The sequence below is a fragment of the Aedes albopictus genome, chromosome 1 (assembly GCF_035046485.1).
Source record: "Aedes albopictus strain Foshan chromosome 1, AalbF5, whole genome shotgun sequence".
Lineage (NCBI taxonomy): Eukaryota > Metazoa > Arthropoda > Insecta > Diptera > Culicidae > Aedes > Aedes albopictus.
This window is the reverse complement of record NC_085136.1, coordinates 19,755,333-19,768,551: the sequence shown is the minus strand read 5'-3', so window position 1 is coordinate 19,768,551 and position 13,219 is coordinate 19,755,333. Positions and strand designations below refer to the sequence as shown.

Here is a 13,219-nt window from a genome sequence, read left to right as displayed (position 1 = left end):
GCCGCCACCTTGGTGTTTCGGCCACCATTTTGCATATTGTGGTCGCCATTTTTGAACTCCAGACATCTTCGCCATACCAAATATACCCTTATTACATGCATTGAGGGTCTAAAACTGCTTTAAACAGCCGCCGTCTTGAATTTGGAGCCGCCATCTTGGATTTGAGACCGCCATCTTGGATTTGAGTCCGCCATCTTGGATATTCAGGTCGCCATTTTTCGACTACAGACATCTTCATCATACCAAATATACCCTTATTGCATGGTCTAGGGCCTAAAACTCCGTTATACAGCCGCCATCTTGAACTTGGAACCGCCATTTTGGATTTTAGATCGCTATCTTGGATATTCAGTCCACCATTTTTGGACTCCGGACATCTTGCCCATACAAAATATACCCTTATTGCATGGTTTTAGAGCCAAAAACTCCACTAAACAACCGCCATCTTGAAATTGGAGCCGCCATCTTGGATTTTTGTTCGCCATATTGGATATTCTGGTCGCCATTTTTGAACTCCAGATATCTTCCTCATACCAAATGTACCCATATTGCATGGTTTTAGGGCCTAAAACTTCTTTAAACAGCCTCCGTCTTGAACTTGAAGCCGCCATCTTGAATTTTAGAACGCCATCTTGAATGTTCAGTTCGACATTTTTGGATCCGGACATCTTCCCCGTACAAAATATACCCATATTGCATGGTTTTAGGGCCTAAAACTCCATTAAACAGCCGCCATCTTGAATTTAGAACCGCCATCTTGGATTTTAGACCGCCATATTGGATATTCAGGTCACCATTTGTGGACTCCAAACATCTTCCCTATACAAAATATACCCATATTGCAAGGTTTAGGGCTTAAAACTCCATTATACAGCCTCCATCTTGAAAGTGGAGGCGCCATTTTGGATTTTAGACCACCATCTTGAATTTTGGACTGACATCGTAGAATTTTCGATCTCCTGTGTTGATATCCGCACAAAATTTGTCAATCATGCTGAAGGTTACAAAAATCGCCGCAGTTTGATGTGTCGCATGATGGGACTTGGTTAAGTTTTATATGTGGCCAGTTCTACCCGTGCTGGTCCGGATCACTCAAATGGCCATAACGCCGGAACGCCTTAACCGATCCGGACCATTTTCAATAGCAAACAATGCGGTAAAATTCCGGTTCGATTCGAGCTATAATCGGCCAATGGGAAGTGCCTTAAAAGTGAGTGACCTTTTTGTACACAAACATACATACACACATACACACATACAGACATCATCTCAATTCGTCGAACTGAGTTGATTGGTATATGTGACTTGATCCTCCGAGCCTTCTATCGAAAATTCGTTTTTTGAATGAATATATAGCCTTTCAGTACACTTTGGTGCACGAGAAAGGCAAAAATATATCTCATACACAGTTTCATAAAAGTTTCTGACTACATAAAGTTCAAAAAAGCATCTCAAGAAGTTTTCAAGTATCCAGCTATTTGTCAAAAAAAAACTAAGACGAATCAAAGAAATAAATTTTAGTTTCTACATTCAATTTGACATTATTCTGTCAGAAGTTGCATAGAAGCGTTGTCGGTTGTCTTGTGTGAACTTTTAAGTTCAAATTTGTGTTAGAAAAAACTGATTAGAAGGCTCAAGAGCAACGTGCAACTAGCTGCTTAGCTGTTTAAAGTGTTCTCCTATACGAGCTTCTGGTTACTTAAGACATGTTAACGTAGGTCCGAGTAACGCTGTAAAGGTCTAATTCTTCTGTTGTTATCTGGATAATTACCACATCCATGGTTTTCTGATGTTTGCTGCTCAGTCAGTAGACAACGTTAAGCTACCATACTTCAAGCCTAACTTTACCAAACACCGTATGTAACATATGTGAACAAAAAAGACATTTTCATTTGAGACACTTAATTTCGTTGAGGACTACTAGTAACACTCACCTTTGCGGATGATTTGTAAAAAAAATCCCGGATTTTTCACGTTTCAGAAATGCCCAATGTATGAGTTGCTATAGGAATAACGAACTTCCCCTTCGATTTTCTCCGTTTGTAGATTTTGTTAGATACGGTGTTTGGTAAAGTAAGGCTTGACTTTGGAATTCGAAACGAAGCAGGCTTATTTTCAATTTTTTGATCACCTCAAATCCCATAGTGTGGAGTCGGTCCGATGACAGCTGTGAAAATGGCAAATAATTTTAGTGTTATGGGTGGACGTACCGTCATCGGGTTCCTCCGAAATGTGTCCCAATGTGTTACGGGAGAATGGGCGTCATTAAAACTGACCAGAAGGGTCGCTAAGAAAAACATAAATGGCCCTCGACAGAATGTAAATGATTCTCTTATTGGCTATTTATCTGAGTGCAGTCACGTGCAGAATAGCTGGGTTCTTCTCAGCTTAAGAAATAGTTACACGTGGACAAATAATCAGCACGAAATCAATCATATCATATTATCTGATGCGCCATGAAAATAAATATTATATGAAAGTAAATATTTGTCATGCCAACGAGCCTTTATATTCAGTAATTTATGATCAGCCAAAATTTTTAATGTCCCTTGTTCGGTTGTTCCATCTTCGTCTTCTTGGCCATGGTATACATTATCACAAGGCAGGATAGTTACCTTGGTCGGTGTTAAGTCAGACCGGACCATCTGTTTTTCAATGATTTTGGGGAAATTTCCTGCAAGCACTTGGAATATCGAATCGAGCGCATTATCTCCAGAAAAACTGTAGTTCTTTTATGTAATGACCTATCTGCAGCAAAGAAACGTCTAAAAGATCAGAATTATCGAATTACTTCGCTTATCTTTACCTGCTCAAAAATTGCATAGTCCACTCTGACTTAACGCCGACCATATGTTAACATCAATTTTGGACGTAAACATGTGACATCGTTCTTATCGTCTTTCATGTTATTCAAATTGGTGTGGAGTACTAGATCATTTTGTTTACGCCTTTGAACGATTTGAATTACGTCATCAGTGTGTCAGATTTCCGGAATATATCACCTTCTAAATGTTTTACACCGTGTTCTTGACGTATACGTTATTATAACGTCCCAACTGTTAGGCAGAACTTGGATTGCACTTCTTTATTTGAAGAAATTAGAAACAGGAATGAAAAAATATCCCATGTCAATGGTTGCTATGATTACCTCTTACAAACTAGACTACTGCGGCATAAGTGAAACTATTCAACTATAATATCATTGGAATCATCATTACTTATACATTCCTCCTTGATGTTTCAAGTTTACATAGCTACTCCATTTAGTTTGTAAACACGGTAAACACCCTTCATTCGAGTACTAAAAGATATCTACCATCCTTTTGCACAAAATAGAAAGTAGAACCAAATTTAACTTTAGCACCTGACTGTGTAACTCCACTAATTGAAAATGAAGTGTTTCTCATACCAGGGCCCTAAGGTCCATATTTCAGTCTGATCTTGGTTGCCTGTCTATCGTCACCCACGCCAAAATTAATACCGTTACCAATTCCGAATGATTCCAGGTCGTTTCCATCTGCAAGCTTAATCACATCCCCCTGTCTTTTGATATTCTTTATTACACCAACATACCTAACCTCAAAATGATCGACAATTCGCAGGTCATTTTGACAGATGTAATATGAGCATGAAAAGGACGGCAACGAGATCGATAAAGTAGTATTATGTTTCCAGTTCAAAACCGAATTAGCGACATTTTTTCTTTTACTTGCGCTGCTTTTGCCTTGCGTTAAACACTATGTCGGAAGTGGGGCGCTGTATAGAGTACCAGGTGTACAATACAGCGCCCCACTTCCGACATTGTGTTTAACGTAAGGCAAAAGCAGCGCAAGTAAAAGAAAAAATGTCGCTAATTCGGTTTTGAACTGGAAACATAATATATATGATCCGTCTTTTTCGTGCATGTGTGTGGTCTGTCAAAATGACCTGAGAAGTGTCAAACATTTTCATGGCTAACTTTGTTGGAGTAATGAAGAATTGGCGAAAAACTTTCGATCCGATGTCGTTTGACACGAGGCGCCGCAATCTAGCACCCATTGCTCATCCTCTTGATCGTATTCAACTGCAGAAAAAACAAACCGATCGACCAGTCTCCTCCTGGATCGCCACTCTTCGCTGAATCCGTTCATCTTCTGGCAACAGTCATCCTTGTGTTGTTCTTTTTCGAGTCTTGACCTGGCTTGACAACTATTCATTGCAGCCTTTCCCTATGTATCCAGCCTTCTCACACTCGAAGTAAATTCTTTGTTCACTTGACAATACTGACCTAAACCTGACACTCTTCGACTTTGATGAGCTGCTCTCATCGCTGTCTCCTCCTGGCTCGAAAACTTCAGCTGACGTTTGTAGAATACGTTCATTGATTACCCTCCATCCATCCTTCGAATGTATTACTCGTATTACATCCATTGCGATCAAGTGCTCTTCGACATTACCGTCCTCTACCAGTTCCAAACTACTCATACGTTTCAACAGACCCACTCGACCAGCCAATAAGATTGCTTTACATGATAATCATGCAGGATGTTCCATGATTCTTGGGCTGTTGTGGCATTCTTGATGAGTTGCAACTGACTACTTAAGGCCAAGTACGTTATAGTGGCACCAGCACCCTCATATTTATCAATCCTTGCCTCAGTTCTTTCACGAATGATAATTTTCTTGGTCCTTTCTTTCCACAGGTCGCAGTTACCGAAATTCAATCGAACACTGGTAGCTCCAGTTTTCAGCTTCATATCCATTTCGCTTACCTATTCAAATTGCCTTCGATTCACTACTGTGCCTATCGGAAATCTCTTGAACAACTAGCAGAATATCGTTTCTACACAGTTTTCACTTCTGGGCCCAAAACCTGTTGGACGGAACTTATTGGAATGCACTTCTTTAATTGAGGAAATCAGGAACAGGAATGAAAAAATATGGCATGTCAACGGTTGCTATGACTTCCTTTTACTGACTAGACTACTACGGTATAATTAAAACTATTTAACTATAACGTCGTTGGAATCACCATTACTTCTACACCAACTGAGGCAAAGCCTACATCTCAGTTTACTATTGAGGCTGCGCCGCCATGAGCCTCTGGGTCTGCCTCTGCTGCGATGTCCTGCTGGATTCCAGTCTAATGCTTGTTTGCAGATTTCGTTTCCGCCCCTGCGTAGAGTGTGGCCGACCCACCTCCACTTTCGCTCCCAAATTTCTGTCGCTATCGGCTTCTGATGACATCGACGATAGAGCTCCACGTTGGAGATCCACTTGTGAGGTCACCATGCACGAATTATATACCGCAGGCATCTATTAATGAAGACCTGCAGCCGTTGAGTGTTCTCCACTGATACACACCAGGTTTCACTGGCGTATATCAGCACAGATTTCACGTTCGAGTTGAAAATTCGGATTTTGGTGCGTCGACTAATCTGATTGTTTTTCCATACATTTCTTAAACTCGCAAAAGCAGCCCTCGCTTTCTTGATCCATGCACCTATGTCGATCTTGGTGCCGCCATCGGCCGTCATTTGGCCGTCATATTGGAAGCTTTCAACATTCTCCGGTAGCTGGGAAATCTACCGTATAGCTGGAAGGGTTGACCGTGTTTACATCCAACGATTTGGTCTTGTTGACGTTGATGGTAAGAACTGCCGCTGAGGAGCGATTTGCAAGATCATCGAGCAGCTTGCTCTGCATATCAGAGCGTCGTTGAGCTAGGAGAGCAACGTCATCAGCCAGTTCGAAGTCAATTAGGTGCTCCACGGTAATGGGTTGCCACAGCAATCCATGACTTGGTTCACGGTCAATCGCTCCTACCAGGATCTCGTCGATTACGATGAGGAACAGGTGAGGTGATAGTATACATCCTTGCCTCACTCCAGCAACGACCCGAATGGGATTGGACAAAACACCGTTGTGCAGTACTCTGCACGACAATGCTCTGTAGGGTTTTGTACCATTTGGGCAGGTGTACCTACCCAAGCAGCACACATGTCACAAAGAAGTGTCGACAGCGCAGGTTTTTGGTTGTGCAAGAGCTACATTCATGTAATTCTAACTCAAAGGCAAAATCACTTGAAAATGACTCGTGTGCAACCAAAAACCTGCGCTGTCGACACTCCTTTGTTACTTGTGTGCTGCTTGGGTATTTTGGGCACTTGCCGCTATAACTAAGTCAATTTCAAATCGATTGATTTGAATTTTTGTACAGAGTTAGATACTGTACGCGCCTAACTCTATACAAAATTTCAAATCAATCGGTTTGAAATTGACTTAGTTATAGCGGCAAGTGCCCAAAATAGGTACACCTGCCCAAATGGTACAAGACCCTACTGTGCTTCAATGAGGAAGATGATTTTCTCGGGGAGACCCTTGCGCCCGAGGGCTTCCCACATGTTTCCGTGATTGAGACGGTCGAAAGCTTTTTCGTAATCAATGAACACCAGATAAAGAGACTCTTGGAATTCATTGATTTGCTCCAGGATGATACGAAGCGTGACAATATGGTCCATACAGGATCGTCCGGCACGAAAGCCTGCTTGCTGCCGTCGGAGAGTTGCATCAATCTTCTCCTGTATCCGGTTAAGGATCACTTTGCAGAGGACTTTGAGAACGATACACAGCAACATGATGCCCCGACAATTATCGCATACAGTCAGGTCACCCTTCTTGGCTACCTTTACTAAGACGCCTTGCATCCAGTCGGCCAGAAATGTCGCGGTTTCCCATATGTTGCAGAATAATTGGTACAGTAGTTGTGCGGATACTACGGGGTCAGCTTTGAGCATCTCAGCTGATATGCCATCGTCCTCTGGGGCCCTGTTCGATTTCATGCTACGGATGCCTGTTTCTATCTCCTGCACTGATGGAGCGTCGGTGTTGACACGGGTAATGCGTCGAACCCTTGGCGGATCATGCTGAGGTGTTGATGGCGTGACCGACACTTGAAAAAGGTTTCTAAAGTGCTCGAACCAGCATTTCAACTGGTTAGCCGGGTCGGTCAGTAACTGTCCAGACGGGTCTTTAACGGGCATCGTAACATTCATCTTGGTCCCACTGAGGCGGCGTGAGACATCGTAGAGGAGACGGATGTCGTCTGTGTTTGCGGCTTTCTCGCCTTCGTCGACTAGAGAGTCCGCCCACGCTCTTTTGTCCCGTCTACATGAGCGTTTCACTTCCTTCTCGAGAGCCGAATAGCGCTGACGGGCTACGGCTTTGGCTCCTCGTGTTTTCGCTCGCTCTATCGCGGCTTTGGCATTCCTTCGCTCCTCTATTTTCCTCCAAGTATCATCTGTGATCCACTGGTTTCTTCGGGTGCGTAGCTCACCCAAATTATTCTCGCCGGTGGCGATGAAGGCGTTCTTGATGGCGCTCCATTGATCTTCTACGCTTCCACCATCTGGAATATTCGCAGCACGGTTCTCTAGCTCCTCGGCGAAGGACCTTTTCACCGCAGCGTCTTCTAGTCGGCGTGTGTTGAACCAGCGCCCGATTCTCTCCTCCTGTCGCTGGATCCTGGCAATGCGCAGTCGGATCTCGCCGATTAGGAGATGATGGTCGGACGCAATGTCGGCGCTATGTTTGTTCCGCACATCAATAAGGCTCCGTCTCCATTTTCGGCTGATGCAGATGTGGTCGATTTGGTTTTCCGTGACGCCATCACGGGAAACCCATGTCATTTTGTGCACTGGTCGATAAGGAAAGAGCGATCCCCTAATCACCATACCATTGTTGCCACAAAACTCTGCAAACAGCTCTCCGTTTTCGCTCATTTCTCCGAGACCATGGCGTCCCATGACGTATTCATAGTCCGAGTTGTCGGAACCAACCTTCGCGTTGAAGTCGCCCATGAGGATCTTGATATCACCTTTCGGAGTCTTGTCCACGACAGCATTCAGTTGACTGTACAAGTTCTCTTTATCTTGCAATTCTGCAGCATCGGTTGGCGCGTAACATTGGATCATGATAAGCTTACGAACCCGAGTTCTGTTACAATTATCTTCTCATTAATAGGTTCCCACTTCATGAGCGCAGCGTGGGAGTGAGCGCTGAGCAGGAAACCAACTCCACGGTGGCGAGGAGCGTGTTCACCTCGTAGGCCAGAGTATATGTAGCAGAATTTGACCCGAAGCCAATCTGTGTTCTCCAAAGCTCGGCCAACGGACATCGCTCAGTCCTAGGATCTCAAGCTTCATACGGCATGCCTCATTGGCTAGTTGTGCCAGTTTACCCTACTAGGCTAGGGTTAATACATTCCAAGTTCCAATTCTTGTCCGTTGTTTCGCGCTAAAAGTCGTTGCCGTTGAATCAGTTCGTAATCTTCCATTTTCGGTTTCAGTAACGTTTTTTTTGGGTTTCTGAGACAGCAGGTTGTTGGCCTAAGGTCCCCTATCCACCGTGGTGGGGCTGCCACCTTAGGTATAACTTCCGGTGGAGGAGCAATTCATACTCAGCCGCTGGATGCCAGAACAGACGCTGTTTGAGCCGCACCTCCTTGGTGAACAGACGCTCGAGACGTACCTCCTCAATCTAGCTGAAGTCAGAAGGACAACAGTGCCCAGGCTGCACTACTAGCTAAGCACACAACTCTTAGCTGGCGGTCTTTGTCATCGCTTGACCACTGCAAGCATGAGGTAGAAACTTGTGAGGACCAGAGCTATGTTGAACGCTCTCCTTATCGACTCACCGTTTTGCAGCCAGTGAGATGGAAGTGGCAATAATAATTGACCTGTCACGCTCTACCCTACATCACGACAGGACAAGAAATTTCGTGCAAACTTCCTATCAACACTCGTGATACGCTTCAAAAGAAAGCACAGAAATGCAAATCAGATTTTCTCAAAATGAAATCAAAGTCATTGTTCCAGTTCATTGCAGTTTGCACATAAAGATATTTCAAGAACTTTTCGGTTTTATTTCGGCTGCCGAAAACTAGCCCAATCTGCATATCCCGAAAAGTGCACACAATTGTTCATCAAAACTTAATTTCGCACGTTTTTTTTTGTGGTCTTATCTTCCCACTTCTTCTTCCTCGCAACGGAATGGACCACACTTTCTTTCTCGAGAATGCAATCTTCGGCCAGGGCATAAAAATAAATGGCTATTCATGAGCTGCAACTGCTGCCGCTTCCTAGTATTCCCCAACGTCCCAGCGCAGCATCGCAGAAAGTGGCCAATTTCGCCCGAACAGAAGTGCGATTCTCTTCACGCGCTCGCCCACTCACTCAGCCAGTCATTTTTTTGCTCCTTGTCAGTTTTTCTCAAATCCCTGAATTGCATTTCCGGCTGTCGGATGCGGACAAACAAAAAATCACGACCGCATAAAAACGACACCACGACGACAACGGCAGGCAGGCAGAAGAAACTTCCACTTAAGTGAGAAGCCGTTCACTGGACGGTGGCCGGCAACTGTTGCCACTGCACTGTTGGATTTCGAATTGCATTTTTCTCAGGTGTTTGGAATGTGAATTTGATGCAGATAGGAATAAATATAGAGGGAGCTTTAGATGTCTACTCTTCTTTGAGCGTCGCATGAAGACACGTGGTGACAAGGTCAAGTGCCACTTCTACAATGTCTGTATGTATGCTTTCTTTGCAGCCCTTGCCACAAACCTACCACGGAAACTACTACGGACAGCAACAGCAGTTGCAGCAGCAGCAACAACAACAACAACAACAGCCCTACAGTAGATTCACGTCGCAGTTTGGAGCGGCTCAGACCGGTGCCGAGCCGCAGTACACCACCGTTCAGGACAACTACATCAATCCGAACATTCGGCTAGCGATTCAGCAGCAGCGGTTGCAGCAGCAACAGCAGCAGCAACAACAGCAATATCAACCTCAAGCACAACAGCAGCAACAACAATATTACTCGCAGGAAGATATCGCGGCCTATCTGCAGAGTCAACAGGTATGTAAAATCGTCAAATCCTACCTTTTTATATATGTATCTATATCGTTGCATCACAGACAAACAGACGTAACACTTGCGAAATTTCCATCGACCAAGCTTTTAACGATCATTTTAAATTTTCATAGTTGTGGCATTCACAACCAGAGGCGCGCGCATCGTTTTCTATGCATTTGACGGTTCACACTAGCGCCTTCTGTTGACGATATTGCACAACACAGTGATTCGTGCAACTTTTCCACCAGGTGATGGTAGTGTGAACTGGGCGATGGATTTCCATGAAAACCGTTCAAGGTGTTACGTCTATTTATCTGTGGTTGCATGTTGTTTGTTGCATTCTACAGTTCAAAACTTCGTGAAATTATCCTTTGTTAAAAAATATTGATCAATTTTGACCAATTGACCCTCTGAAACGCCTAGAAATCTCTCTGAAACCTTTTTCGTAACTCCTTTGACAACCCCCTACAACTTCCTGACATCCCTTGAAACTCCAGAAACGGTTTGAAATGCCTTGAAACGCCTCTGAAAAGACGGGCTTGGTGGTTTAGTGGCTATCGCTTCTGATTCGTATGCAGAAGGTCCTGGGTTCAATCCCTGGGCCGTCCCTTTCCTACTTTGTATCTTTCAATCTACTTTCTCTCTCTTCCTCTTCTCTACACATACATCTCATGAATATCCATTCCATATATTCATAGTCATCGCTAGAACTAGAAGTGGTTGAAAAGCCGTTTTCCTTCTTTCCAACTTTCACAGCGCAGTGTCAATCTATCGAATAACGCCTACGAGTTAGGCAATCATGCGAACTGTGCCACTTAACCTTCATCCAGCCAACGTACATTTTCCACCATCGGAAAAGCACAAAAATGGTCATAACTTTTTTGTTTTTCGATGGATTTTGATGAAATTTTCACAACTTCCCGAAAAACTCTTCTAGTTTATGATGCCGGGGACATGGGTGCCTGGTCCACATGGTTCCGGAGTTATTCCGGATTGTCTTGGGGTACCAAAATTGACCACATACTTTGTGCAACGTATATTTCAAGATCCCGATGAGATAGAAGTATAGTGTCTTCGGCGAGTTTGTTCAGCAGGTTAGGAACTAACTGGCAACGGCGACTTTGGTTCGCGATTCGGCCGCTAGGCGGCGCCAGTCAGTGTCAAAAATGTTCAAACCCTCATATCTCAGAAACCTGATAAGATAGAATAATGCTGTCTTCGGCAAAATTCTTCAGCAAGCTCAGAACTATCTGATAGTGAAGTCTTTGGTTTGGGATTTTTGCGCTAGGTGGCGCATTGTTCTGAAAAATTCAAACACGTTTATCTCGATACCCTGGTGAGGTACAAGCATGCCGTTTCAGCAAAGTTGTTCAGCAGGCTAAGAACTATCTGGCAATGGCATCTTTGGTTCGATAATCGTCAGCTAGGTGGCGCCAGGGTCAAAAATCTTCAAACTTCTTCTATCCCAGAATCCTGATAAGATAGAATGATGCCATCTTCAACAAAGTGCTTCAGCAAGCTAAAAATTGTCTGATAGTTGAGTCTTTGATTCATGATTTATTCGTTAGGTTATTCGCTACACCATATTTGGCCCCCTGCAGACAAATTTTGTCACCACAATATTGCTCCGTTTTTTTCTTCCAGGAATTTCTACAGGAACTCTTCCGGGTTTTTTTTCAGGAATTTCTCTGGGAATTTCTCTAGTAAGTCCTCTGGAAATGTGTCCGAGAATGCTTTAGGAAATTTTTCCAGGATTTCCTCTAGAACCCACATCAGGAACTTCTGCGGAGATTCCTTCAGGAATTCCTTCGGTAATTTCCCCAGGAATTCTTCTGGGAATTTCTCCAGGAGTTCTCAAGGAATTCCTCCGCATTTCCTCAGAGAGTTTTCCCAGGAATACCTCCATGAGTTCCTCCGGGAATCACTCCATGAATTGCTTCGAGATTTTCCTCAGGAATTCTTTCAAGAATTTCTCCAGGCTGGATTTCTCCGAGAATTTTTCTAGGAGTTCCTCCAGGAATATCTCCGGGAATTCCTTCGGGATTTTTTTCAGGAAATCCGCCAGGAATTGCTTCGGAAATTTCTTCAAGAAATTGTTCGGGAAATCCTTCAAAAATTCTTCCATAGTTTTCTCCGGGAATTTCTTCAGGAAACTTCCGGTTTTTTTCTCCAAGAAGTCTTCCTTCAGGAAGTCTTCTGTGACTTTTTTTTTCAAGAAAACCCTCTGAGAATTTCTCCAGGAATTCCTCTGGGAATTTCTCCAGGAATGCCTCTGGGAATTTCTCCACGAATTCCTCTGGGAATTTCTCTAGGAATTCCTCCTTTGTTTTTTTCCAGGAATTCCACCGGGAATTTCTCCGGGGATTCCTCCGAAAATGTCACTGGAAATTCTCCCTGGAATTTCTCCAGAAATTCCACTTTTCAGAGGACATGCAGGAGAAATTACCGGAGTAATTCCTAGAGAAATTTCCTGAGGAATTCTTGGAGGAAATCCTAGAGGGTTTCTCAGAGGAATACTTGGTGAAATTCCCAGAGTCTTAGGTACCTGAGAAAATCCCGAAGATTTCCATTAAAAATTCCCGGAGGAATTTCAGAAGAGTTCCTGGAGAAATTCCCAGAGACATTCTCGGAGAAATTCTTGGAGAAATTCCCGGAGGTATTCGTAAAGAAAGTCCTAGAGGAATTCCGGGAGAAATTCTCGAGGGTTTTGTGAGAAAAAAAAATCACGGAAGACTTCTTGAAGAGATATATAGAGAAATTCCCACAGGATTTAAAAAAAAAACTACTGTTTTCCTTAGAAAAATTCCGGATATATTCCTGGAGAAACGCTAGGAAAAATTTCCGGATTATTTCCTAGAGAAGTTCTTGGAGGAATTCCTATAGAACATCCCGGAGGAATTCCAAAAGAAATTCCCGGACGAATTCCTGGGAAAATTCTCAGTGAAATTTCCGGAGAAAATCTTGGAAAAAAAAGTCCGGAGGAATTACTAGAAAACTTCCCAGAAGAATTCCTGCAGAAATTGCCGAAGAAATTCCTGAAGGAGTTCCTGATGGGAGTCCTAGATGAAATCATGGGGAAATTTCCGGAGGAATCCCCGGATGAATTCCTGGAGGATTTCCTAGAGGATTTCCCGGAGGAACTTCTGGAGGATGTCCTAGTAGAATTCCCTGAAGAAATTCCTGGAGGAAGTTCTTGAGGAATTCCCAGTGGAATTCTTGAATAAATTCCCGGTGGAATACCCGGAAAAAATCCTGGAAAAAAATCCCGGAAGAATTTCTGTAGAAATTCCCGGAAGAAAAAACGGAGCAAAAGAAGCAATATTG

The 13,219-nt window shown here is 43.6% G+C and overlaps 2 protein-coding genes across 2 annotated transcripts in view; both read left to right on the top strand.

The window, feature by feature from the left end:
- LOC134284823 (uncharacterized) overlaps window positions 1-13,219 on the top strand; it is a 496,062-nt gene that overhangs the window by 148,895 nt on the left and 333,948 nt on the right. The gene's annotated exons all lie outside the window — the stretch shown is intronic.
- The window catches only part of LOC109433605 (putative uncharacterized protein DDB_G0271606), a 36,421-nt gene that overhangs the window by 9,123 nt on the left and 14,079 nt on the right, over window positions 1-13,219 (top strand). The window contains exon 3 of the mRNA XM_062844133.1: window positions 9,587-9,898. Within this exon, the coding sequence (XP_062700117.1) occupies window positions 9,587-9,898 (312 nt within the window). The remainder of the gene's footprint in view (window positions 1-9,586; window positions 9,899-13,219) is intronic.